The following is a 27,997-nucleotide window of genomic DNA, read 5'->3' on the forward strand; positions in this document are numbered from 1 at the left end:
AGAGAGAAAGAAAGAGAAAGAGAGAGAGATTGAGAGAGAGAGAGGTTGAGAGAGAGAGATTGAGACCTTTCATTTGCTGGTTCACTCCCCAGATGGCCACGATGGCCAAGGGCTGGGCCAGGCAGAAGCTAGGAGCCAGGATCTTCATCTGGGTCTCTCATGTGAGTGGCAGGGGCCCAAGTACTTAGGCCATCTTCTGCTGCTTTCTCAGGCACACTAGCAGGGAGATGGGTTGGAAGTGGAGCAGCTAGAATATGAACCGGTACCCAAATGGGAATGCCAGAGTTGCAATGCTGCCTACCCCCTTTTTATTGAAACAGAGACTTTTTAATCCCTTGCACATTCTACCTAAACAGAGTGCCCAGGAAAATAATTACAGTTCTATTCAATGGGGTTAGTTCACATGAGGGTACTTCACAAAATTTGTGGAAAACTTTGTTTTGGTGTAAAAATTTTTTTAAATCCATGCATATTTTTTTTAATTGAAAAGCAGAGTTACAGAGAGAGAGGGAGGGAGACATACACAAAGAGAGAAAAGAAAGAGGGAGAGGGAGAGGGAGAGGGAGAGGGAGAGGGAGAGGGAGAGAGAGAGAGAGAGAGAGAGAGAGAGATCTTCCATCTACTGGTTCACTCCCCCAAGTGACTGCAATAACTGGGGCTGGGCCAGATGGAAGCCAGGAGCCTGGAACTTCATCCAGGTCTCCCAGGTGGGTGGCAGGGACCCAAAGACTTGGGCCATCTTCCGCTGCTTTCTCAGGCATATTAACTGGGAGCTGGATCAGAAGCAGAGCAGCTGGGACTTGAACCAGTGCCCATATGGGATGCTGGTGTCATAGGCAGCAGCTTAACCCATTGTGCCACAAAACCAGCCACATGCACAGTTTTCATAATATGTATTTTCTGTAAATTTTTTGATAACCCCCTCGTATGCACAGAATTCAAAATTTTTAGCAGCAAACTTAGCTTTTTGTTCCAATTTCCACAAACCTTCTGAAGTACCCTCATACATCTCCAACTGAATTTGAATATTAGAAAGGTGTAAAAATATTATCAGTGAACTTAGCGGTGACAAATGCAAGTTCTAACTGCCAAAATTAGATTTAGATTTTACTGTGGGAGCAAATAAACTTTTCCTCAGGACGAGAGGCTAGAAGAATGTGCACTTACCCACCTCATGAGCAACACTTTGGAGGCCTAGTTACTTTCTCATGCTGAACTCACCATGAGGAGTGGAGAACAGACTGAGCAGGATGATGACATTGGGTTGAACTCCATGTTCTATAAGAACCTTCACTGCTTCAATCACAGTATTTCCCGTGCCTGAAATCAAATGAAAGGCAAATGCATTACCAACACCAATGTTTATTTCAGAATGGCTTTTAAGTGTCTTTGAAGTCAGAGCAATATAGTAATCTAACCTAAGACATCACTAGGCCAAGCTTCATTTGTAGGTGTTTGTTCTTCATCACTGTTATTTTCGGTAATGGACATGACACATATATGTTTCCATTATCAAATGCAAGATAAGCCCAACATTTGTTTAGTATTTGAGATATTAAATTTAACATATTTCCCCTTACCTCCCCAGGAGACCATGCCATGTATGCTCTGAGTAAAAATAGGAAAGAGAACAGAATAGAAGGAGGAAAAATTACCTCCAGAGAGGATAAATCCTTAGGAAAATCACTGCTATACTCATTAGGGTGGAGAGGAGACATGTTTCAATATATTTTCTGTGTTCTATATATTTTGCCTCATTAGGTCTTATGCTTCAAGGTGTTCATTTCAAGACAGAAGCTCTCTGGAGCTAATAAATTCTGACTAATGCATATTCTCTTATTACATAATAAAAATTCCCAGTGAATCGCCCAAGGCAACTCTAAATTCAACTAAGAAAAACATGTTTAGAAACTATTTTTGGCTTTTATACAAGGTACCTAGGAGACAGGCACTAAGTTGAACTTAAACCCTAACCAAAGGTTACAAATTGAACTCAAGCCACTCACTGAGAATTGGATACATCAGAAGGACTTTTCTCCGGTAAATGTCTGGGGGGAACTTGGCATAGTATACTTTGGCTCTTTGTGTCTCCTCATCACTCTGAATCAGGATCTTTCCAATTCGGATGGATCGACAGCAGTCTCGTAAACCTTGCTCCATTGCTTCACCTTGAGGAAGGAAATAAAAACAACAACAAAGAAAGCATTGGAGGATGGGGCTGGCATTGTGGCATGGCGGGTAAAGCTGCTGCCTGCAATGCTGGCATCCCATATGGATGCCGGTTCGAGTCCCAGCTGCTCCACTTCTGATCCAGGTCTCTGCTATCGCCTGGGAAAGCAGTAGAAGATGGCCCAAGTCCTTGGGCCCCTGCACTTGTGTGGAAGACCCGGATAAACTCCTGGCTCCTGGCTCCTGGCTCCTGGCTTTGGATCGGCACAGCTCTGGTCGTTGCAGCCAGTTGAGGAGTGAACCAGCAGATGGAAGACCTCTCTCTCTCTCTCTCTCTCTCTCTCTCTCTATCTGCCTCTCCTTCTCTCTCTATGACTCTGACTTCCAAATAAATAAATAAATAAATCTTTAAAAACAACAAAAGAAAGCATTGGAGGAGCCAGAGTGAAAACCCAAGAACAGGCCAAAGCAGGATCTGTAAGAGTTATTAAATTTAATACAAAAAGGCCCTGTCAAGAAGGAAGCAATTTTTCTGAACAGAATAGCTTTTACTTCTGATCTGCTTATACTTTATTCTTAGTGAAGGTCAATAGCACAAGGGTAAAGGTTGGTCAATGAAACCAGGATCAGCTAGCTTTAATGCTGGCTTATAAGTTTGAGAGCTATCTTGCTTCCATGATTAAACAGGAAAGACAGTATTTTGTTGAGCTTTTTCAAAATTAGCAACATTTTTACTCCAATTATTTTAAAGAAGCTATTAAACCACTTAAATTTATCATTTTTATCAGGAAAAAATGTTTAAAAAGACTCAAGGAAGAACAGGGGCTATAAACCAAAGACTTTCTTTTAGATCAAGGTGGCATCAGGGGATATCACTTAGCTAAGCAATGACTTCACTGGCAAGGTTCTGCTGCAAACCGTGAAGAAGCAGAATATGATTCCCCTTCTGAGAACCACAACCACTGCCACCTCCTTGGTTTCTGAACACAGAGCTGTTTTTGAGTCTGAATTCCTTTAAAGAAGTATTCACCCTCATTTTCATATCATCTTCAAGATTTTAAAAAGGACATCTCAGAATTCTACCAGTACTGCTATTTACTTAACATTTTTCTTAAATTAATTGTTTTTATTTAAATTTAAGAGGCGGGACCGGTATTGTGGCAAAGTGAGTTAAGCTGCCACTTGTGACACTAGCCTCCACTGGAGTGCCAGTTCAAGTCGGAGTTTCTCCGTTTCTGGTCCAGCTCCCTGCTGATGGACCTTGGAAGGCAGCTGGAGGATGGACCCATTGCTTGGGCCCCTGCCCAAGTGGAAGACCCAGATGGAGTTCCTGGCTCCTGGCTTCTTCAGCCTGGTCCAATCCTGGCTGCTGTTGCCATTTGTGGAATGAAACAGCAGATGGAAGATTAGTGTCGCGCCCTTCCCTCTCTGTCTTTGTGCCTTTCAAATAAATAAATCTTTTGTAAAAAGAGAAAACCTTATATCATTAGTGTAAACAAAAAAGTTTATTTCTAGTGTACATGAAAATCAACAAGTGGCTATAACTCTATCTGGGCATTACCTCAAGACACCTGAGGTACAGGCACCTAGGGTGCAAGAACCATGTTGATACCTTTAGGTAAGAAGCTGTACTGAACAGAAGAGACTGTGCCTTAAAAGTACACTGCAGGGGGCCAGTGCTGTGGCACAATGGGCTAAAGCCTCTGTCTGTGGTGCCAGCATCCCATATGGGCACAGGTTCTAGTCCCAGTTGCCCCTCTCCTGATCCAGCTCTCTGCTACTGTCTGGGAAAGCAATAGAAGACGGCACAAGTTCTTGGGCCCCTGCACCCATGTGGGAGATCCGGGGGAAGCTCCTGGCTCCTGGCTTCAGATCGGCGCAGCACAAGCCAATTGCGGCCATCTGGGGAGTGAACCAATGGATGAAAGACCTCTCTCTCTCTCTCTGCCTCTCCTTCTCTCTGTCTGTAATACTGTATCTCAAATGAAATAAAATCTTTTTTAAAAAAAGTACATTGTGACATAATATATATATGAATACATGCTTAGTGAGGATGTTTGATGTGATGTTTTGATTCAGGAATATTGGGGAATGATCAATTCAGCATAATTAGCATACCCATCACCTTACATCTCATAGTTTCTTTATGGTAAAGACATTAACTGTTTTGAGATATATAACACATTTTTTTATTTATTTATTTTGACAGGCAGAGTTAGTGAGAGAGAGAGACAGAGAGAAGGGTCTTCCTTCCGTTGGTTCACCCCCAAAATGGCCACTACAGCCGGCGCTGCGCCGATCCAAAGCCAGGAGCCAGGTGCTTCCTCCTGGTCTCCCATGTGGGTGCAGGGCCCAAGCACTTGGGCCATCCTCCACTGCCTTCCTGGGTCACAGCAGAGAGCTGGACTGGAAGAGGAGCAACAGGGACAGAATCCGGAGCCCCAACCAGGACTAGAACCCGGGGTGCCAGCGCCGCAGGCAGAGGATTAGCCAAGTGAGCCGCAGTGCCGGCCATACACATTATTTTTAACTATACGCACCTTGCTGTGCTACAGAAAAACTGGAACACATAATAACAAAGCAGATAAACTCAGGGAAATTAGCATATCCATCACCTTAAACTTTTATCATTTCTTTATGGTAAATAATTCCAAATTGCATCTTCTAAACTTTTTGATATATATGTATGTGTGTGTATATATATGTGTGTGTGTATATATATATATATATATATACACACACACATATATATTGTGCTATTGTTAACTATATTCATCCTACTATGCTGTAGAACACCAGAACTTGGGAGGTATCCCTCTTACCTAACATTGTTCGCACTGACCAAGCTTTTCCCTTTCCCCCTCCCCGTACTTTCCCCGGTCTCTGGTAAACACTGTTCTGTTCTCAGCTTCTACTATGAGATTAACTTTTTTAGATTCCACTTATGAGTAAGATCATGTGGTATTTGTCTTTCTGTGCCTGACTTACTTCATTTAACACATTTAACACAATGTCCTCTGGGTCTATCAATGTTGTTGCAAGTGGCAAGATTTCATGCTTTTTATGATGGATAGTATTCTACTATGTTTATATACATTTTCTTTTAAAATATTATGTGTAAATCAAAAAATTTAAGGTTGATTAGCATCACCAATTTTTAATATTTGAGCAATATCCTAAGAATTCAATATTGTTTAACAGTTACCTTCTACTTTTAAAAAAGGGAGTTTGGGGGTATTTTACTTGACATATTCAATTGTTCACAAACAGAAAGAACTTCATAGCCAGAGGAGAAAAGTGAACACTGATGTTTAAAAAAAAATCCATCTGTTTCTAGTGCAAGTGAGTGGGGCTGCCACCCTTTGAGCAAAAAAAAAAAAAAAAAAAAAAAAAGAGTGCATCTTGTACAAAAAAAAATTAAGTCTGCTGAATGGAAGTAATCATTCCCATGTACGTGGCATAGGTTCTAATCACAGACCTGTGATTTTGCAGCACAAAGGTTGGCTTAGAAGGCTAATTAGTTGGGCTCAAACACAAATACAACATTTATAAGATCGGCAGATGAAAATACTTAAGAGTTAATGACAGATAAGTGCTTTTGCCTACATGATCACATATTCATCAAATATAAAATTAAAAATATTGAATAAGCCATTTAGTCCAGCTCCTGGCAGAGAACTCTTCCCTACAATAGAAATTAAACAAAAACAGAACAAATATTTTCTCCAGTCAGGTATTCGAAGTTCTGTAGGCCTGAATTTCTGTCATACTCCCTCAGTCATCAAACTGCCCTGTTCTCCCCAAGACAGCATCATTTCATCCTCCTACCCTCTCACTCTCCCTTGAATCTCTTTGAAAGATTTCTTGCCCATGGGGACAGGCTACCAGGGAAGATGCTCTGCAGTTAAAATTAACCCAACTTAGCAGCACACAGGCCATGAATGTGAAGAACCATCAGGACAGACAACATGGGCCGGGAAATTTAATCTGAGCAGGCAGCAATCATGACAGACAAGGCTGCCTCTCTCCTGGAAAACAGCAACCATTTCTATGCATGCAAAGAGGCAAAAATCACACACATGCAAACCTACCGCTTCTCATTATGCTGACCCCACAATTTCCCTTCTCAAATTTCACTCCTTCATACTTGTACCCTGTTGGGAAATAAAACCAAAGAATTCATCTTTCATCATTGGAGCAACCTATTTGTTTTATAAAGTTCCTATGGGTTTAAAGTAGATGGGGACAAAGCAACCCTTGTCCAGACACACTGTATAACAACTTAGATTGTCTGAGTAAGCAATGATTTGAGTCATGATTTTTTGTAGTTGTTTTTTAATTCTTCATAAAGAGCCCATTGGGATAATTGGGAGAGGCAGACCTCATTGAATGGGAATAGGACTTATTATAGCAAAATGTTCACACACACATTCCTCAAATTGAATTCAAAGGAGAATCACTGCACTCTGAGAATGCTATAGACCCCATCAATTCAAACTAAGACCCCACCGTGAGTCACAGCAGAAAGCCTCCTCATTCCATCCCTTTTCATGATCCTCCATTCTGCCTTAAAAGCAGAAGAAAGAGGCTGAAATAGTTATCAAACCACGCTCAACCCTCAGTCTCATCCTGAATTTGTGTCAATTAAGATGCAACAAACTCAGCTCCCAATTTTCATAAGGTCAATCCTTTAAAAAGGACAGTTTTCCATTACTTACTAAAGAACAAAATCAGAATTTCAAATCCCTGAAACAGGGATCCTCAGCTACTTTCTATTAAAGAGGGGAACAAAGCACCTTCTCCAGTTCTCATTTTTCTTTTTTGCTATTCATTCTTTTTTTTTTAACCTGGAGTTTCAATGCCAAACCAGCCTTGCCCATTTGTTAACACCAGCAGCTTCTCCACTGAAGTGAAGATAAGCTGCCAGCAATTCTTAACTCTGGTCCCAATGGGCCGTCATCAGAGGTAACACCTGCATACTGAAGACTATTTATTAACCTTTAACTTGAATTGACAAGCAAGCCATTAACAAAAAGTCACCTCTACAGATTTCTTTACTAAGTGTCTCAGAGTTTTTAAAAGATGTTTAAAAGAACAGCTCTGCCTAGACTCCTCATTGTACATATTGATTTTATTCAGACTGCTTTTCTTCCTTTCTCCCCCAATCCTAGCTCAGAGTTTTTATGAGGAAAATTTTGAGTAACGACCCTGGTTACCTGTTGGAGTGGTCACTGTGCACTCTTTATATGGCAGCTGATTCAGTCCCTCTTCCACAACAAGTCTGATCTAGAGAGTCAAAGGAAGAATAAGTTGAGAATCTGCTGAGACTCTCCTGCTGGCTGTTAACCTCAGGAGCTGAATGGGAAGTCAGGGAGAGAGTCAGTAGCACACTAGGCAAGGGTTTAGCTTTGGAGGTAGGAAGGGGGCCCATACCATGCGTTTGATGCAGGGACAGATCCAAATGTCAGACTGCTTGTTGCTAGTATCCTGCCTCAGGCACATGATTGCCACCAAAAGGCTTCCCTATGCCTTCTGATTCTCAATCAGTCCAGACTATTACAGATGTGAAACTCCAGCAAAAAGCAAGATTCATGGCAAGCCCCCTTGGTAGTAATATACTTCTGATTATCTAGAAATAGTGCTTACTGGGAATTTTTCTGCCTTGTTCATTACCTTTGAAATTGGTAAGTCATATTCTTTGTAACAAAGGCCCATGATGATGCAAATAAAGCCTGAAACTTCTTGTGAAGAAATAAATGAGTTCACTAAACCAACTTAGTGAACTTGGGAGGAGGATTCAAGGTGCTTCTTAGCTAAATAAAAGGGACATAATAATCACAATGTGTGAGACAGGAAAGAATCACTAAGAACTAACCAGGAACAGCAGTGGGTGTTTAGCCTAATGGGTTAAGACACTAGTTAAGATGTTTGTACACTGGAGTGTATGGGTTTGATTCCTGGCTCTGGCACTGGATTCTAGCTTCCTGCTAATCCTGGAAGGCAGCAATGAAGGCTTAAGTCGTTAGTTCTTTGCAACCTCGTGGGAGACCCTGACTGAGCTCCCAGCTCCTAGCTCTAGCCTGACCTAGCCCTTGCTGCTGCAGAAATTCAGGGAGTGAACCAGGGAATGGGAGCCCGCGCATTCTTTCTCTCTTTCCCCTTAAATAAATAAATTTTTAAAAGAACTGCCAGGAACAGCCTCCAAAAACCAGATACGGTATTCCCACAAGGAGCAACCAGAGTCTGCAATACACATTTTCTCCAATCAATATTACATTGCTGATGGAGAATCAGGAACAGCAGGGAGAAGCACCAGGTCCCATGCTTTGTTATCACAACACAACACCCTGCTGCCATTAAAAGGATCAATTCTAAATAGGCCAGTACTTCGTCAGCCCGCAGTATCAGAGAGAGGACCCGGGAACCGCATGAATACTGCGTGCAAGTGCACACTCACCTCCGGCCACTGCTTTCCATGGAGATTTATGCTTTTATGAACAAATTACAAGGACAGAAGAGGAATCTTCTTTAAATAGCCTGAAACTCCTCCTCCAAGTAACACTCCTCTAAAGAGCCCTACCTCCTGCCTGACCCATCACCTGCAACTCTGGCACAGAAATTAGTGTGTCTAATTCTCACAGGAGAGTATAGAACCAGAACAGTGACTAAAATATTAAAAAAAAAATCTGAGGGCCAGAGAAGCCAATGCTGACAAACTTAGGATAGAATTCCTGTCCACTATGATGGCAGCCTTGTGCTAGAAATCCTCAGCAATAGAAACCTAAACAGTTCCAGTTTCTCCCACAACCACAACACACCCTCCCCCAGTCCACATCAGGAGCTTCAAAGCCAACTGCAGAAAATAGAGAAGTCCAAATCACCATGCTGTCAGGTGAATTATGCTCTAGATTCTTAATACTTCATTTGGCTAAGATACAAGGGACTTCAAAAAGATTTGTGGAAAATAGGATTAAAAGATATTTATTTTGGCTCAAAAATTTTTGAAACATGCAAAAATTTCTTTCATAATATGCATTTTCCATGAACTTTTTGAAGACCCTTCATATAATGCTTGCCCTTTCAGGGAAGCATTTTGCAATAACCAGGGATTTAATGCCTATTTTCTGTAGAAATAAAAAGCACAAGAAAGCAAAAGAAAGGAAGAACATTTTCTATGAGAGAACACCGAGACCCCTGTTCTCTCTGCAGCAAGCCATTAAGACAAAAGTTCGTTCCTCCTCCAACCTGTTATTTTGGTTTGATAAAAGCATAAAACACAAGATGACCTAACTATATCCCCAAAAATGTCAACCACATTTATCTTGGTGCCATCACTGCCCCCTAAAAGCTCAAATAATTTTAAATAGAATTGTTCTCTGAACTAAGAATATTTAAAGCGAAAAACAGAACAGGAGTTTTCTACATCCTTTTGGAATAAATTTCCCAGGGAAAATCTAAATGAAAAGTTTCATGTTTTTTCCCCTCACATTCTCTTTAATAGTCTACCTTCTGGGGCCAGCACTATGGCACAGTAGCCTATGCCAGTGGTGCTGGCATCCCATATGGGAGTCTGTTCATGTCCTGGCTGCTCCTCTTCCAATCCAGATCCCTGCTAATGTGCCTGGGAAAGCAGTACAAGATGGCCTAAGTTCTTGGGCCCCTGCACCCATGTGGGAGACCCAGAAGAAGCTCCTGTCTCCTGTCTTTGGATCGTCCCAGCACCTGCTGTTGTGGCCATTTAGGGAGTGAACCAGTGGATGGAAGACCTTTCTCTCTGTCTCTCCCTCTCTCTGTAACTCAATCTCTCCAATAAATAAATAGAATCTTTTAAAAAATAATCTACCTTCTACTATCTGATTCTGTTAGGTTAATAAGGCACAATTCTTTCTTTTCAAAACTCAATACTGACAACAGTATTCATATTGACAACTCCACGAGGTTAGGGCCCATGTCTATATTCCTCACTGTTCTATCTCCTCCCGCCCAGCAGAGCCTAGCACAGTGGCTGACTCTCAGGAGTTCAGTGTATGTTTCCTGAATGAATGAAGACTAATAATAACCCCAGAAGAGAAATGTGTCAACCTCATTCCAAGCACTGAGTACACTTAGATAAAAAGACAAGAAACGCAGTGCTAACCCTGAAGACAACCCAATTTAGCCTGAGATCCTCTCAGATCACACTAGCCAAACAGATTGGGTTTGGTCAATCCTTAATTGGAAGTCTCTGAAGAAAGTGTAGACAGTCTAGCTTAGCATTTCACATATGAGGATAGTAAAGAGGAGCCAAAATACCACCTCCCTCAATGTAAACTACAAAAAACATGTTTTTGTGCATTACACCTTTAATATTCTTCTAATGTACTTCACTTCACTTCACTGATGTAAGATGAGGCATTTAAGAGTTTCTAAGTGCCAGATTACCAAGATCAATTTGCAAGATCGTGGGACCTCAGAACTAAAGGGAATGAGTTCATGTGCAAGGCTTTGAGGTGAAAAGGATTGAGGCAGAGCTTTAACACAACAGTAGAAAGAACAACTTCAGAAGCCTAGCAACATAATGGCAATTTAGTACAACCTCTCTCACCCCCAAAATGCCCTCTTGGTCTACCATGATTATATCACTAGGTGCAACAACAAAATGAAAATGGAAAGCCTCCACCTACCAAACGATCCGCAGAAAACATGAAGTCCCCTCTACTGGCTGTCCTAAAAGAAATAGTACAAATTTTAGTCTAAAATAAAGCTGTAAGATAAAATATTACTGCATATAGTAACACTGATATTAAGACCTATTACATACTAAAAACTTAAATGCATATATGTACAGACTATTATTGAGGCAAGATTTTTTTTACCAGAATATAAGCATTTAAGTGGGATAAACTGACCAATATTATCGGAAATGCTTATTTCATATCAATATTAGAGATAGGAATTGAGAAGAGCATGCAGTCCAGCACTGAGGTACCTGAGTATACACAATTCAACTAGGAAAATGAACAAATTCCCCCTGGAAGATGCCAGCAAGCTCACAGTTCAAGGTGAGAGGAATCTTTGCAGTAAGAAAATCAGGTTCTCCGGGTGGGTGTGTGACCTAGCAGTTAAAGATACTGCTTGGAAACCTGCATCCCATATTGGAGTGTCCGGGTTCAAGTCCCAGCTTCACTCTTGATTCAAGCTTCCTGCTGATATGCACCTTGGGAGGCAGCAGGTGATGGGATTCCTGCAACTAACATGGGAGATTGGACTGAGTTCCTGGCTCTTGGCTTTGGTCTGACCCAGATCCAGCTGTCATGGGAACAGATGGGAGATCTGTTATGTCTGTCTGCCTGTCTGCCTGTCTTTCTCCACCTTTCAAATAAATATAATTAATTAATTAATTTTTAAAATAAATCTCTAGGATTAAAAAAAAAAAAAGTTCAGGTTCTCTCCATCCTCCCCCTCCATATATCCCAGAAAAGTAACCCATACTTTTTCTCTAATTCTTTTTGAAATTATAATGGTACAATAAGTCCTCTACTTTTCCTATTTTTAATGTATAATTTAATTTCCAAGATCTCCTTGTCAAATTATTGATAACTTGTTCCTTTTGCCTATTTGTTTTTCAAACAAGTTCTTCATTCCTTAAGTTCTTTCTGTACTTTTCCTGTATATTTCCCTCTGGTTAATCCTTTCATATCTCTTAGGTGCCCAAGCAATAATTTAGGGTTGCAGCCACCCACGAGCTGTTAAGCAGCCAAAAAGTAATGCTAAAAGACTGTTGATTGGGGCAGGCATTCTGGATCAACAGGTTTAAGCCACCGCTTGGGACTCTCACATCCCATAAAGGAGTGTCTGGGATCCAGAACCAGCTATCTGCTTCTGTTTCAGCTTCCTTTTTTTTTTTTTTTTAAATAAAAGATTGGCCAGCGCCACGGCTCACTAGGCTAATCCTCCGCCTGCAGCGCCAGCACCCCCGGTTCTAGTCCCGGTTGGGGCTCTGGATTCTGTCCCGGTTGCTCCTCTTCCAGGCCAGCTCTCTGCTGTGGCCCGAGAAGGCAGTGGAGGATGGCCCAAGTGCTTGGGCCCTGCACCTGCATGGAAGACCAGGAGGAAGCACCTGGCTCCTGGCTTTGGATCGGCACAGCGCGGGCCATAGCAGCCATTTGGGGGATGAACCAAGGGAAAAGGAAGACCTTTCTATCTCTCTCTCTCTCTGTCTAACTCTGCCTGTCAAAAATAAATAAATAAATAAAAACAAAGATTTATTATTTATTTATTTATTTATTTGAAAGGCAGAGAAAAAAAAACAGAGCGGTCTCCCATCCACTGGTTCACTCCCCAATTGGCCACAAGGGCCAGAACTGTGTCGATCCGAAGCCAGGAGCCAGGAGCTTCCTCCGGGCCTTCCCACACCGGTGCAGAGGCCCAAGGGCTTGGGCCATCTTCTACTGCTTTCCCAGGCCACAGCAGAGAGCTGGATCAGAAGTGGCACGGCAGGCAGCAGCTTTACCCACTATGCCACAGCACTAGCCCCTTCAGCTTCTTTCTAATGTGCATACTGGGAGGCAGCAGACAATGCCTCAAGTACTTGAATCCCTACCACCCACACGGGAGATCTGGATGGAGTTGCAGGATCCTGGCTTCAGTCTGGCCCAGCGGCAGTTATTGTGGGCATTTGGGAAGTGAACCAGCAGATGTCTCTCTGTTGCTCTGCCTTTCAAATAAATAAACTTGTTTTGAAAATTGGGTCTTGCATATAATTGAAGTGAACTTTTAAAAAGGGCTGATTTTATTCTGTATGTAAAAATCTAGCATTGTTTCTTCCTTCTCTGATTAAGTTAAGTGATCTGACTGAAAGGACTGATTTACAGTTTATGTACTTAAAAATCCCCATCTGCCTATCCAAAGCATACCAAAAATATTCCCCAACATAACATCAAAATGCCATATGCAAGCACATACTATATTAGTATACCACTAATCACCACTCTTTTTTTCAAGCTGCATTCACTTTCTCTGACATAGAAAAGCAATGACACAAATGGTACAATGACACAAATGGCATTAGGTTTCTTAGAGTAATCACAGCTCTAACATATCACAGACATTAACTCTAAAAGATGGATGATATTTGAGCAACAGAAGATTATGGGTCTGTATTCTTTATGTATAAATATTCCAGGAACTCAGAAAACTACCCACAACACCCCTATGAGAGGTCTTCCAAAAGTTCCATACTATGGAAAAAGAAAACTATGCATGGATCTCAAAAAAATTTTGCACAAAAATAAATATATCTTCTTAACTCCATTTTTCTATAGATATATTGATGTAGCCTTATATACGCACATAGAGCCCATTTAAAAGTCTATCGCGGGGCTGGTGCTGTGGTATAGTGGGTAAAGCTGCCGCCTGCAGTGCCGACATCCCATATGGGCACTGGTTCAAGTCCCGGCTGCTCCACTTCTGATCCAGCTCTCTGCTATGGCCTGGGAAAGCAGTAGAAGATGGCCCAAGCCCTTGGGCCCCTGCACCCATGTTGGAGACACAGAAGAAGTTCCTGGCTCCTGGCTTCAGATTGGCATAGTTCTGGCCCTTGTGGCCAATTGGAGAGTGAACCAGTGGATGGAAGACCTCTCTCTCTCTCTGCCTCTCCTTCTGTCTCTATGTAACTGACTTTAAAATAAATAAATCTTTTAAAAAAGGCTCTATAGCATGTACTGTGGTTTTCAAATGAGACTATGGTATTACACCAGCACCTTTTATTTCTATAATTAATCTTCACAACATGCTTGTTAAAGAAGTCAAAAGCAGTGAACTATTAAAAATACTGAAGCCTACTGCTTTGCTTGCTAGATCTATAAAAACTAGCTTAGGCAGCCAGAACCCAGTTTTTCAATAGGGAAGAACAGTCTTGGGTTTATCTAAAGGAAATATCTGTGGTACGTCTTGGGAACACTTCTGAAATGTTTTGTTTTGTTTTCCGAACAGTTACACATCAATTTATTACCCAGAAAAGTTAACTTAGGTGAAGCAATCAGAACTGACAAATCTGTTTTTTTACTTTGGAATCAGATATTTTAACACCTTCAACATCCTCTCCAAAAAAAAAAAAAATCAGCCTCAGCCAGTAACTTTTAATAAGCACCTTCTCTACATTCTTAAAAAGGATACTATGAGAACTGAACATACACTGTCATTTCTTGACAGCTATTTGACCTCCAATTAAAGCATCTACTGTTCCAAGTCACTCCACTATGAACAGTAATTACTAACCTACCTCCTGTTGCTTTAGACAGACTTCAGACCTATACTGTTTACCTTAAATCAATCTAGAAATTAAAGTAAAGCTAGAATACAGTAAGTTGATTACATTTTTTAAAACCCCCAGTGGCTTTCAATAGCACATTGAAATCCTTAATGTCATTAAGACTAGAGGTTCATAAAGCAGATGATTACTTGCCAGATCAATTGAGCTGCCCGTATTCTCTAAACTCCTACTTTAGGCCCAACACTGGGCTAAATTATTTGTTAATAATAATGTTTTGATGTAAACCAAGCCCTAGGTTTTATTCACTCCACACACTTCACTTTAAATCACAATTCTATTCACTTTTGTCTCAACACCAGATAAAAAGAAACTCTCCTACTGGAAACAAACCTATGAAAGACACATCATCTTCTATCTGATAATGCTCTTAAATGAATTCTAAGGCAAAATTATTTCAAAACAAAAACACACATCCCTGGAATATTCTAAAATATATCTAAATAATTAAATATTAACCATTCAAACAAACAGTAATATCCAGGCACTCATAGTCTAAAGCATGAAAATCTAATTAACGTTAAGCCAAGCACCTTTTAAATTCTACAAACACCAAACGGGTTTAATAATGCAGATCTAACCGAATCTGAGAATACACTTCTCTGGATACCCTTCCCCCATCCAACATGAATATGTCACACACCTGTAGCAACAAGAGGAAAGCCAAAGGCAGCCATTTTACAAAATGATCTTCACAATAAAACAACAAAAGAATGAGATTCATACTGGAAGCCAAAGCCTCACCTTAATGTGGACTTAGTGACCTGACTTTCATATTTGCTAAGTGAGACTATTAGAAAGCACTTTAAAATTTCCAGACAGGCTATAGTCATTGTGTATATTTAAAAACATGTGTTCCTCATAGCAAACCTCAAAGCAAGGTGAAGCTGCTTAAGAGTGTCACCGACCTTTCTTTCAAAGGCTAACAGGTATTCGTTTATCATTCACAAGATACAGAAATATGAGAGAGAATTTTTCCTAACATTAAAAAATTGAAGCTTCAAGTGGGGATCCTCTCCACCTCTTCTTACTTTCTATTTTCAATGAATGTCTGAGGTACCCTTGTATGTATAACTACATGTGTATGTGTATGTATCCCAAATTCATGACGACTTACTAATAAAGTTGTTCTAAAAAGGCCCAGAAGTTACAGTGGATACCTAATGCTATACGTACTTTCTCCCTTCTTTCTCACAAGCACCATTGACTAAAAGTTTTCTTGGTGCCGAGCATTAAGCACTTTGGTGCATTATGTCATCTAACCCTCACAAAACCTTAAGAGGTAGATTCTACTATTGTCACCACCACTTTAGCTTGAGAACAGTGAGACTTAGAGTGGTGAAGAATTTCAAGGTTCTCCCCAGCCTGAAGCTCTCTGCTTCTAACTCCCTAAGTAGAGCCATTATTTATATTTTGCTCTAATAAGGGAATATTTACTTAAAAGGTAGCCAATTTTTAGATGTACTTTATATTTCTCCCCCCGTGAATCAAATTGGCATGTATATACAATGCAAGCAATGAAAACATGAAACAAGGAGCCGGGAAGGCAAATAAGATATTAAAATGCTCCTTTCTGAAGAGGGAGAAGCTTTTCTTATAACATAGTTTGTAAAGAGTATGTATGCAGGTTATCACAGGGAAGAACACATTCTTTCCAAAAACGATTAAAGCAAAAATTTTCTGACTCATAATTTAAAACAATTTAATTTAAATCAAATCCTAGTAGCACTAAATTAGAAGTCATTTCAAAAGCTTAAATATATCATTTTTTTCTCCAGGAAGATTATATGCAAGGCTTGTTTGCAGCATTTGGAGCAGGGGAAGTTGGAGTCAGGCATAGACTGCCAGATTTAGCAAATAAAACTATAGGATGCCTAATTAAATATGTATTTTAGAAATTGATTGTTTATCTGAATTCAAATTTAACTGGGCATTCTGCTTTCAATCTGACAACCTAAGTTGAGGAAGAAGAATTAAATGGATTCAAATTCATCTCTAAAGTGTTTTTGTCTGCTTCTTTTTGTTTTTTAACCCACAGGTTAAAGGGAAATGAACATAAAAGTTTTTCTGAAAGGTTTAAACTAAAAGAATATTTCATTTACAGTTAACGTTTAGTGAAAGGTCTGAAAACAGAAACTCTACTTCCATAACTACTTTGTTTTATATGATCATTAAAGAATCAGGGTAGGTATTTGGCCTAGCAGTTAAGACATTCATCAGTACAACAGTGTTCCCTATTAGAGTACCTGGCTCGATACCCAGCTCCAGCTACTGACTCCAGCTTCCTGCTAATGCAAACCCTGGGAGACAGCTGTGATGGCTCAAGTAATTAGGTTCTTGCCACCCACATGAGAGACCTGGACTGAGTTCTGGTCTCTTGGCTTCAGTCCTGGCCTGGCATGGGGCCACTGTAGGCATTTAGAGAGTAAACCAGCAGCGGGAGCTCTTTTTCTCTGTCTGTGTCTGTCTCTCTGCCTCTCAAACAAATAAATATTTAAAAAAATAAATAAAGGGGCTGGTGTTGCAGTGCAGCAAGTTAAGCCATCACTTGTGATGCTGGCATCCCATATCAGAGTGCCAGCTCAAGTCCTGGATCTAGTCATGATCCAGCTCCCTTCTAATGTGCCTGGGAAAGAAGCGGATGATGGCCCAAGTACTTGGGCTCCAGCCACCCACTTGGAGTTCTAGGCTCCTGGCCTTGGCCTGGCCCAGCCCCAGCTGTTGTGGCTATTTGGGAAGTGAACCAATGGATAGAAGATCTCTATCTCCTCCCTGCCATGATTCTGCTTTTCAAATTAACAAATATGAAAAATAAATAAAGGATAGCCCCAAGGTTTCTCACGGTGTGCAGATAATTTATAAATGATTTTTCTCCTCCTTCCTTCACCTTCACAAAAACAAATTCCCTAGGAAGTACTTGGAATAAAGCTAACCCAAAGTGAAAAGTTAAACAATTAGCTTTTACTACCTGCCAGGTGCAAGTCATCAAGGCCACAGCTCTTTAGCACCTTCTTAATAAGCTCATAAAACAGAGTGTCATTAATGATTCACTTGCAACTCAAAGCAGAGTTCAATGTAAACATTCAAATTCAGGTAGAAAAACAAGGGAAACTCATTTTATCTTAATATTAAGATTGCTACATTCATGCCCCTATGCACCATTCCCTGTGCCAAGGCAGACCCTCTCTTTCTCCCTTCATGGAATCCAATCCAGTTTGTGAGGCATTACTAGGATATGACCAGTAATTTTTTTTATTATTTTTTGCCAGGCAGAGTTAGACAGTGAGAGAAAGAGAGAGACAGACAGACAGAGAGAGTTATAGACAGTGAGAGAGAGAAAGAGAGAAAGGTCTTCCTTCCATTGGTTCACTCCCCTAATGACCGCTATGGCCGGCGCTGCGCCGATCCGAAGCCAGGAACCTCCTCCCGGTCTCCCATGCGGTTGCAGGGACCCAAGCACTTGGGCCATCCTCCGCTGCCCTCCCGGGCCACAGCAGAGAGCTGGACTGGAAGAGGAGCAACCGGGACTAGTACCCAGCGCCCCAACTGGGACTAGAACCTGGGGTGCCGGCGCCGCAGGTGGAAGATTAGCAAAGTGAGCCACGGTGCCGGCCGCCCAGTAAATTTTCTAACAGGAATCTGTACAGCTTAAAGATGTGGCTTACTCCCTCCTGCCCTAAAAGCTAATTAGAAAATTCACATAGGAAAAACATAAAAACCAAAAATACATACATGTTTTAAACAACGAGTAGGTGACAGTTATTTTTTTTTCTGTGGTGGGTATTTGGGTTTTGTACAAGCTGAAGGGCAAAGTTCTCAGATTCTTCCAGTCTCAGGCTGGTGTCAGGCCAGGCTCTATAGGCAAGTTCTGTTTACTGTTTACTGTATGGAATCCCTGGCTTACTCTTACCCCAAGTCCAAAGCCAAGTAAATCACCATGAATGGGAGACTGGACATTGTCCCAGGGGCTGGGGCGCAACCTGAGCACAACACAGTCTCCTGTGGTGACTGTAAAGCTGCAGATGGTTAGGTTGCAACCAAGACACTGCAAACAACCCCAAAATAGGCAAGTCGGGAACTTGTATTTAAAAAAAAAAAAAAAGAAAGGAAGGAAGAAAGAAAGAAAAAACAGAAAGGACTTCACGAGCAATTCTGAGGCACAGCTTTGGTTAAGAATATTACATCATTTAGATGACTCCAATCCTATCAGATTGCTCACATTAGGATTGCACAGTATGTTTATCCAGCCTGAAGTGAATTGTCTCCAGGTGGCTAAATTAAAAAAAAAAAAGTCACGAGGTTGCATGTGCCCCTTCTTTATAGGGTATTTCATGAACTGAAATACTTCCACAATCGCTCAAAGGGTCAAAGCCCCTCCTAGGACAAGTATATAGGAAACATTCAACAGTTTTAATGTTTCAGGAGACAAAAGAAAACAAAAAACTGGGCAGAGAGGCTGATCTTTTAAATACACTGCATTGCCTTGAACATGAGGTCATGAACCATGTTCAAGGCAAAAGTACATTGCACTCAGATTTTGCTAGGTTTAGTAGATGAAGGAGGCAGGAAAGGAAGGATGTGCGGTTTTAATCCACTGCAAAAACAATAACAGAACAACAAGGAAATGAAGGAGTCATTTCTTTTTCCAAGTTCTCCAGTGACCCACGTATGTATGGCTGGGTAAATTACTTGCTCATTCGGTGTTTACATTACTGCATTCTCAAAGAGAGAGAAAATCATTTCCTTGAAATTCAATAATACAACCAATATATTATGTTTCAAATATTGAGCACTAAAAAAACATTTTAAATCAGTACAGTGTTCTTGGTTTTGCTTTCTTTATATAGATAAGTACTTCAAAGTTTGTGGGAAATGGGATTAAAGGTATGAGTTTATTTTGGTGCAAAAAATTTTCTTTCAAAATATATGGAAAATGTATATTATGAAAAAACTATACATAGATTCATAGATTTCAAGATGTTTTCACACCAAAATAAACATACCTTTAATTCAATTTTTCCATGAGTATTCTGAAGTATCCTCTTATATACACAACAACATGAAGTCCTGCTGGCTCAATCCCCACTTGCCTATGCCTAAGTGAATTCATAAAGCAATTCCTTCACAAGACAAAGGCTAAGAATCAAGAACAATAAAAAAGGTACTCCAATAGCTTCTAACATCAGACAGCTCCAAGGTGCACATATACACTAGCACATGAAATAAACAGGAGCACAAACCCCAAAGAGCTCAGGTAATGATAAGTGATGGCACTTTCTTCTTTATTTCTTTAGAAAGCTTTTATTTAATAAACATACATTTCATAGGTACAGCTTTAGGAATATAGTAGTTCTTCTCCCCATAACCGCCCTCCCACCCCCACTTCCGTCCCACCTCCTTCTCCCTCTCCCATCCCATTCTTCATTAAGATTCATTTTAATTATCTTTATATACAGAAGATCAACTCTACACTAAGTAAAGATTTCAACAGTTTGCACCCACATAGACACACAAAGTATAAAGTACTGTTTGAAGACTAGTTTGACCATTAATTCTCATAGTTCAACACACTAAGGACAGAGGTCCTACATGGGGAGCAAGTGCACAGTGACTCCTGTTGTTGATTTAACAATTGACACTCTTATGTATGATGTCAGTGAGCACCCAAGGCTCTTGTCATGAGCTGCCAAGGCTATGGAAGCCTTTTGAGTCCACAAACTCCGTCAGTATTTAGACAGGGCCCTAAACACAGTGTTAGTTCTCTCCTCCCTTCAGAGAGAGGTACCTACTTCTTTGATGGCCCCTTCTTTCCACCAGGATCTCACTCACAGAGATCCTTCATGTAGGTCATTCTTTGCTACAGTGTCTTGGCTTTCCATGCCTGAAATGCTCTCACAGGCTTTTTAGCAATGGCACTTTCTACAACTAGACCTTTGTAAACATGCTCCTTTTGCCGCTGGCATCCTATACCAGCCCCCTAGAGGGGCAGAAACAGATTTTGTTCCAGTGAGGGCGTGACACTTTTTTAAAGATAAAGGAACAGAAAATAAAATCTCTGTTAACAGATTCAGTTAACAAAAACAAAACTAAAACCACTGTCCCCAACCTAAATAAGCATTGATTCATTATCAAAATTGTAGTAAGTCTTTCCATTTTATATCAAAGCAGTATTAAAAAATACCTAGTATCTCTCAGCATTGATTTTCAAAATGAGAATGTGAGTTCTATGAGGGGGTCTTCAAAAGTTCGTGGAAGTGCATACTATAAAAACACTATACATAGGTTTCAAAATTTTTTCATCAAAATAAATTTAACTCCATTTTCCATGAACTTTTTGGGATACCTTCATATTTTCAGTTAAAAATACTTTTGTTGTCTCAAGAAGCATACACAAATCCAAACATGAAGGCTTGAAATACCTTAAATGTGCACAGCTCTTTGTAGTGTACAACATATGTTTAGGGACAATATCTTGTTTTAACCACCCAAGAATTCTATGAGCTATTACTAACATCTTCATTTTACAAATGATAAAATTGAAGCAGAGGGATGCTAAACATCTTGCCTAAGATCACTCCTCTGGATCCTGCTGTCTCCTTCCAAACTCGAGAGGAAAAAAAGATTCCTCTTACATCCAGTTTTATGATATAACTCACACTTTTCTTCGTAATGAAGTTTAATCAGGTATGAATTGATTTTGTCATATGTGAATGTCTAACACCATGCTCTCTCCAAGTTCTACAGTAATGGTTTATGTTATCATGATCTTTTGAGAAATTTAATGAAAGCTAAGGGTCCCTATCCCATTAAGAAAAGGCACAAGGGGGCTAGCGCTGTGGTGTAGTGAGTGGGGCCACTGCCTGAGGTGCTAACATCCCATATCGGAGCTAGTTTGAGTCCAAGCTGCTCCAATTATGATCCAGCTCCCTGCTGGTACACCTGGGAAGACAGCAGAGGATGGTCCAAGTGTTTGGGCCCCTGCACCCTCGTGGAGGACCTGGAGGAAGCTCCTGGCTCCTGGCTTCAGATCAGCCCAGCTCCAGCTACTGAGGCCATTTGGGGCGGGGCGGGGGGGGGAGGGTGAACCAGCTGGTGGAAGATATATATATATATATATATATATATATATATATATATATATATAACTCTGCCTTTTGAATAGATAAATCTTTTTTAAAAAGAAAATAAAAGCCACAGAGGCAGGCATTTGGCCTAGTGATTAAGCCAACCAGTTGGAATGCCCATATCTCTTATCAGCGTGCCTGGGTTCGAGTCTCAGGCTCCACTGCCCATTTCAACTTCCAGATAATGTGTATCCTGGAAGGCAGTAGGTGATGACTCAAGTAGTTGGATCCCTGCCACCCATTTGAAAGACTTAGACTGAGTAACCAGTTCCAGCCTGGCTCAACTCTTGCTGTTTCAGGCTTTTGGGCAGTAACTATAGGACAGGAACTCTTGTCTGAACCTCTCTTTTCCTCTCAAATAAAAAAGTTTTAAAAGGCATATAAACAAATGTACATAGCAGCATTATTTATAATTAGTCATAATAGCCAAAGAGTTGAAACTGTTCAAATGTCCATCACCTGATGAATGGATAAACAAACTGCAGCATACCCATACTATGGAATATTATTCAGGCATAAAAAGGAATGATATACTAATATAACAAGGATGAACCTTGAAAACATTATACTAAATGAAACTAGTCACAAAAGACTACATAATCTATGATCTTTACATAAAGACAGAAAGCAGTGATTGTCTAGGGCTTTGGATAGGTTGAAAGGAACTGCTAATGGGTAAGGGTTTCTTGGTGGGGTCATGAAAATATTCTAAAGTTGATTGTGATTATGGTTACACAGCTATGAACATTTTTAAAACCACTGAATCATATATTTTAGATGCTTAAATTGTATAGTATGTGAATTGTACTTCCATAAAGATGTAATTTTTAAAAACCATTAAAAATGCACATATAAATAAAATTTCCCAGATAATATCTAAGGGATTGCTAAAGCCCTGAAAAACACGTATATATACATGGGCCCAAGACCCAAGATTAGTAACTCCTATCCCACAGAAATAAAAATATCATATTTTCTTTATTTCATGTTTTATTTCAACTACCTCCATAACTATCAATGTTATGCTTCCTATTTGTTAAGATAACTGCTTCATCTTTTAGAGCACATGATCATAGTAGTTTGTAATACTGACTAATTTAAAACATTTAAATAGTATAGTTTTATAAATATTAGGAATTAGTAAAAACCTTCAGTAATTGAGAATCTATTTTTTAAATATTTATTTGAAAGGCAAAGTGACAAAGAAAGAGAGACACAGAGAGAGCTTCCATCCATTGGTTCACTCCCCAAATGTCCATAACAGCTGGGCTAGGTCAAAGCCAGGAACCCAGAACTCCATCTAGTTCTCCCACATTGGTGATAGGCCCAAGTATTTGAGCCAAAATCTGCTGCTTCCCAAGATACATTAGCAAGAAGCTGGATCAGAAGCAGAGCAGCCAGGACTGCAACCAATACTGAAATCAGCATGCTGATAATGGGATGTGGGCATCCCAAGTGGCAGTTTAACCTGCTGCATTGCAACGCCAGTCCCTAAGCATCTACTATTTATAGGGTATGGTTGGAATTCAAAAATGTAAAAGATTTCTGTCCTTAGGGAACTTCAAATCCAATAGTCAACATAAGATCAATATATAAATAATATACAAAATAGAGGTAGACATTTGGTCTAGTGGTTAAGACACTGGTTATGACTCCTGCATCCACTGTCAATGCCTGGGTTGAGCTCTCCTCCTGACTTGAACTTCCTACTAATGTAGAACTTGGAAGGCAGCAGTGATAGCTCAAGTTCAGGTTCAGGTTCCTGCTACCCATGTGGGAGACCTGGATTGGGTTCCTGCCTCAGGTTCCAGCTCCTGGCTTTGACCTCAGTGAGGGTCCATTGCAGGCATTTGGGGAGTGGAACAGCAGATGGAAGTGCTCTCTCTCTCTCTCTCTCTCTCTCTCTCTCCACACACACACATATAATTTTGTCTCTCCACCTCTCAAATAAATAAAAGTTTAAAAAAATTGGAATATGGGAGTGGATATTTGGCCTGGCAGTTAAGATGCCAGGACAACTATATCCCACATGGAGTGCCTGGCTCCAGCTCCTTCTAGTGTGGACCCTAGGAGGCAATGGTGATGACTAAAGCAGTTGAGTTCCCGCCATCCAAGTGGGAGACCTAGATTTAGTTCCTAACTCCTGGCTATAGGCTTTGGGGTGGTAGGCCGGGGGATAAGAGCTCTCTCGCTCTCTCTCTCTCTCTCTCTCTCTCTCATAAATTTTAAAAACAAACAAAAAACCCAGCAGCTTTCTAAAAAATAACCTAACAGAAGAGAAGGTAATCTTCCATTAAAAAGGCCAGGGAAGGGAGTTATTTTGCCACCTGGGATGCCAGCATCCTACAGGAGTGCTGGTTTGAGTCTCAGCTGCTCCACTTCCCAGGCAGCTCCCTGGGATGCTGCAGAAGATACCCCAAGTGCTTGGGCCCCTACCACCCCAAGTGAGGCACTTGGATGGAATTCCAAGCTCCTGGCTTTGGTCTGGCCCAGCCCTGGCTATTTGGGAAGTAAAGTAGCAGATGGAAGATATTCTCTCTCTCTCTCTCTCTCTCTCTCTCTCTCTCTCTCTCTCTCTCTCTCTATCTCTCCCTTTCTCTGTCTGTAACTCTGTCTTTCAAATAAATAAATCAATCTTTTAAAAAAAAAAAGGCCAGGAAAATCACCCAGGAAAAATATTGAAAGAAAACCTTCTTGGGGCAGGCATTATGGCACAGCAGGTTAACCTACCACTTGGGATTTCTGTATCCCAGATTAGAGTTCCTAGGATCAAGTCCTGCCACCACTTCCAATCCAGCTTCCAGCTAATGTGGCTGAGAGGCAGCAGATGATGGATGGCCCAAGTGCTTGGATTCCTGCCACCCATGTGGGAGACCTGAATGGAGTTCCTGGCTTCTGACTTCAGCCCAGCCCAGCCCTGGACATTGTAGGCATCTGGGAAGTGAACCAGAAAATGGAGGATCTCTCCCTCTCTGTCACTCTGCCTTTCAAATAGATAAATAACTCTTTAAAAATTAAAATAAAGGAAACTTTCTTGGTAGAGGTATACATTCAAAGTTGGGTTTGACTGTGAAGAATAGACGGGATCTGAACAGACATAATGAGGATATAGGGAATTCTAAATGGGAATAGAAGCAGGGATGATTCAGAATAGATCCTAGGAACCATAAGAGAGGCCTTAATATCAAGCCAATGATTCCTGGACTTTATTTGGTAGACTCAAAGAAACCAAAGAAGGCTGCTGAGTATGGCAGTTACTAAATCAAAGCTGTATATTTAAGAAGACTGATTGTACGGTAATGTGTGGGTATGTGGAAGAGAGAAAAAGCGCAGGCAGGGAAACAAATTAGGGGTCTATTAAAACAGTATGAAGAAAAAGTTATTGGAGTCTGATTCAGGGAGTGGCACCCTGTCATTCAGTAGCCATTTTTAAAAGATCAAGGCATGGCCCAACACTGAAAACGGGGTGTTTTAGCAACCTGAATTTATTCAGCTTCTCAAAGTGCTGTCAATAAAGAAACCAACTACAGTTCATCATGGTACACATTTTCCTTGAGAAAACCCAACTACAATACAGAAATTAGAAATTTCTTCTACTTAGGCCAGTGCCGTGGCTCACTTAGCTAATCCTCCGCCTGCGGCGCTGGCATCCCATATGGGCGCCAGGTTCTAGTCCCAGTTGCTCCTCTTCCAGTCCAGCTCTCTGCTGTGGCCCGGGAGGGCAGTGGAGGATGGCCCAGGTGCTTGGGCCCTGCACCCACATGGGAGACCAGGAAGAAGCACCTGGCTCCTGGCTTCGGATCAATGCAGCGCCGGCTGTAGCGGCCATTTGAGGGGTGAGCCAATGGAAGGAAGATCTTTCTCTCTGTCTCTCTCTCTCACTGTCAATAACTTTACCTGTCAAATAAAAATAAAGAAAGAAAGAAAGAAAGAAAGAAAAGAAAAAAAATTCTTTTACTTAAATTTTTTCTAAGTTCTCATTACTTTATTTTTAATGAAAAGCAACAGAGAAAGCAAAACAACAGAGAAAAATGGAGATCCAGAGACTGAGAGATTCTCCATCCAGCTGGTTCACTCCCCCAAACTCTACCAACAGCCAGCGCAGGATCAGGCCAGGAGCCAGGAACTCCATCCAAGTCTCCCACAGGGTGGCAGGTACCCAAGCACTTGAGCCATCACCTTCTGCCTCCCAGGGTGTGCATTCAGCAGGAAGCTGAATCTGTGGCACAGCAAGAACTAGAACCCAGGCACTCCCCTATGGGATGGGGATATCCCCAGTCCAGTGGTGGTATGCCACATGCCCACCTGAGATTTAGAGAAATTTCAAAATAGCATTTTAACAAGAAGTTCTGGCTACATTGGTTTGTAGGATTACAAAGGGCCAAAGGCCCTTTAAGTTTACAGTAAAACGATATTGCTAAGAGTTGGATGATAAGCTTTCACGTGACCAGGTAACCCTGAACTCCAAGATCCTAGATAAAAATTATATATTTTCAGTAGAAAACATTAAAGGGTCAGAAGGCCAGTAGAGCAGGACAGAACTGCCTTGAAATTGCTTTATTTCAATTTGTAAGCCTGAGGTGATTGGTGGTACAGCTTAAGTTCGGGTAATAACCATTCCTGGGCTGTAGATTTACCACGTGGGCAGGTACTGGGCAGATTACACCAGGGCGTTTACCTGCCTAGAATGGCTGAGAATTCATTGCTCAGAGACAAAGAGGCCCAGCCCGAGGCTACCTCTACAAAGCAAAATTAAACACGGGGACTAGGAACGAGAGGGTTGGAGGCTTGTGTCACATGACACCACCCATACACACCCCCCCAAAAAAAGGCCCTGCCCCAATCTCCAAAGATCAGCTTGCCCGGGGGCCGGAACACTACCCGCTTAGCCCTTCTACTTCCAGTCTCCGCCCACCTTCTGCAAGACCCTCCACCCCCCTTTCCCCCCTCCAATCTGGGCTTACTTGTCGCGGATGATGGTCTGCAGCTCCCGAATCTGATCATTCATAGGCAGCAGCTTAAGCTGCGGCCCGATCTGCCAAGAGAGTTCACAGTCCCCCAGGAGGGAGTCGCTGACGACTGCGTCCGAGTTACCACCGTCACTGGTGCCACTGCTACTCTCAGAGTTGAGGGTGGCGCCGCCGCCGCAGGCCTGAGGGTCCCCCTCGGCGGGCACACTAGGCTGAACGTCCCCCTTGAGGAGAGTCAGCTTGGCCACGGCGGCACTGTTTCCGCCGGCATGGTCCGAGGTTGGGTCGTCAGGTCGCAGCGGCTCGGGGTTTGGGGTTGAGGCAGCGGTTACTTGCTGGTTTTGACAAGGAAGGGGGTCTGGACACTGTAACTCCGTGGCCATACACGGGGCCCCGGGCTGTCCCCGCTGCTACCGAACCCTAAGGAGAAAAGAACAAGAGAAGGGGCCGAGGGTCCCGAGCTCTTCCCGTAGCACTCCCCTCCTCCGAACCTCTAACCCCACCTGCCCTCTCAGCCCTAGGCCGCCTTCGGTTTCTTTTCACACGTTTTATCCCAAGCCCACCCACACCAGACGTAGGCCTGCCTAGGCGTCCTATTGGCTCCTCTCCCTGCCACTCTACGGAGCGCTGCCTGTTAACCCTTTGCGTCACCCCTGCTGCGTGGATTCCTCCACGTAACCAAGCCGACGCGGCGGCGAGGCCAGGGGTTCTCGGCTGCTAGGTCTTCCCGGAACCCCTAGGGTTTCTGCGTTCAGAAATTTGGGAGATTGGTAGAGCTAGGAGAAGCTGGCAGTGGACGGTGACAAATGATTACACACAAAAAGCCCATGTTTTAAGACTTTGCCTTTTGGCAGAGAACCTCCGGAACCGCATCTTCACTTAGCGTGTCTGTGTAACCGGAGGAGGAAGTGAAAATGCTTAGCAGGCTGTGGAGCCGGTCCTCATCCACATGTTCGACGATTGGCAGCTTCCCAAGTGGGCTTGACCGCTAAAGCTTTTCTCTTTATTGGTTGGGTCCAACAATTGACAAAGACCTGTTACCATGGGGATTCTGCAGCATTTCAGATCCGCTCTCACTTTGTTTCTTTTAAATACTTGGAAAGAGGTTGTGTGTGTGTGTGTGTAAGAGTGTGTTTAAAGCCTGAGATAGGAGTGTCCAGGGCAGTACTTTTCAAACATCATGTATATCAGAACAACCGCAGAGTTTGTTAAAATGCAGGTTCTTGTTGCCCATCTTTGAGATTCAGAGTCAGCAGATCTGAAAGGGGACCCAAAAATCTTTATTTTTAACAAGTAACCTAGTAATGATGATTTTTTTAAAATAATACTCTTTGAAACTCCTTTTTCAGTGAGCTACCACTTGAAAGTCAGCAATCTGCTTATTCTGCCCAAAAATTGTCGAGCAACATTTGACAAATCCTTTC

At 41.7% G+C, this 27,997-nt stretch overlaps 1 protein-coding gene across 1 annotated transcript in view; it reads right to left on the reverse strand.

Annotated features, from left to right (window-relative positions):
- UPRT (uracil phosphoribosyltransferase homolog) overlaps positions 1 to 27,103 on the reverse strand; it is a 46,488-nt gene extending 19,385 nt beyond the window's left edge. Inside the window, exons 1-6 of the mRNA XM_062184471.1 lie at positions 26,568 to 27,103; positions 10,833 to 10,875; positions 7,386 to 7,455; positions 6,261 to 6,323; positions 2,007 to 2,168; positions 1,222 to 1,320 (exon numbers count right to left, since the gene is read on the reverse strand). Of these exons, the coding sequence (XP_062040455.1) occupies positions 1,222 to 1,320; positions 2,007 to 2,168; positions 6,261 to 6,323; positions 7,386 to 7,455; positions 10,833 to 10,875; positions 26,568 to 26,956 (826 nt within the window). The 5' untranslated portion in view covers positions 26,957 to 27,103. The remainder of the gene's footprint in view (positions 1 to 1,221; positions 1,321 to 2,006; positions 2,169 to 6,260; positions 6,324 to 7,385; positions 7,456 to 10,832; positions 10,876 to 26,567) is intronic.
- Positions 27,104 to 27,997: the final 894 nt, after the last annotated feature.

This window comes from Lepus europaeus, chromosome X (assembly GCF_033115175.1).
Source record: "Lepus europaeus isolate LE1 chromosome X, mLepTim1.pri, whole genome shotgun sequence".
Classification (NCBI taxonomy): domain Eukaryota; kingdom Metazoa; phylum Chordata; class Mammalia; order Lagomorpha; family Leporidae; genus Lepus; species Lepus europaeus.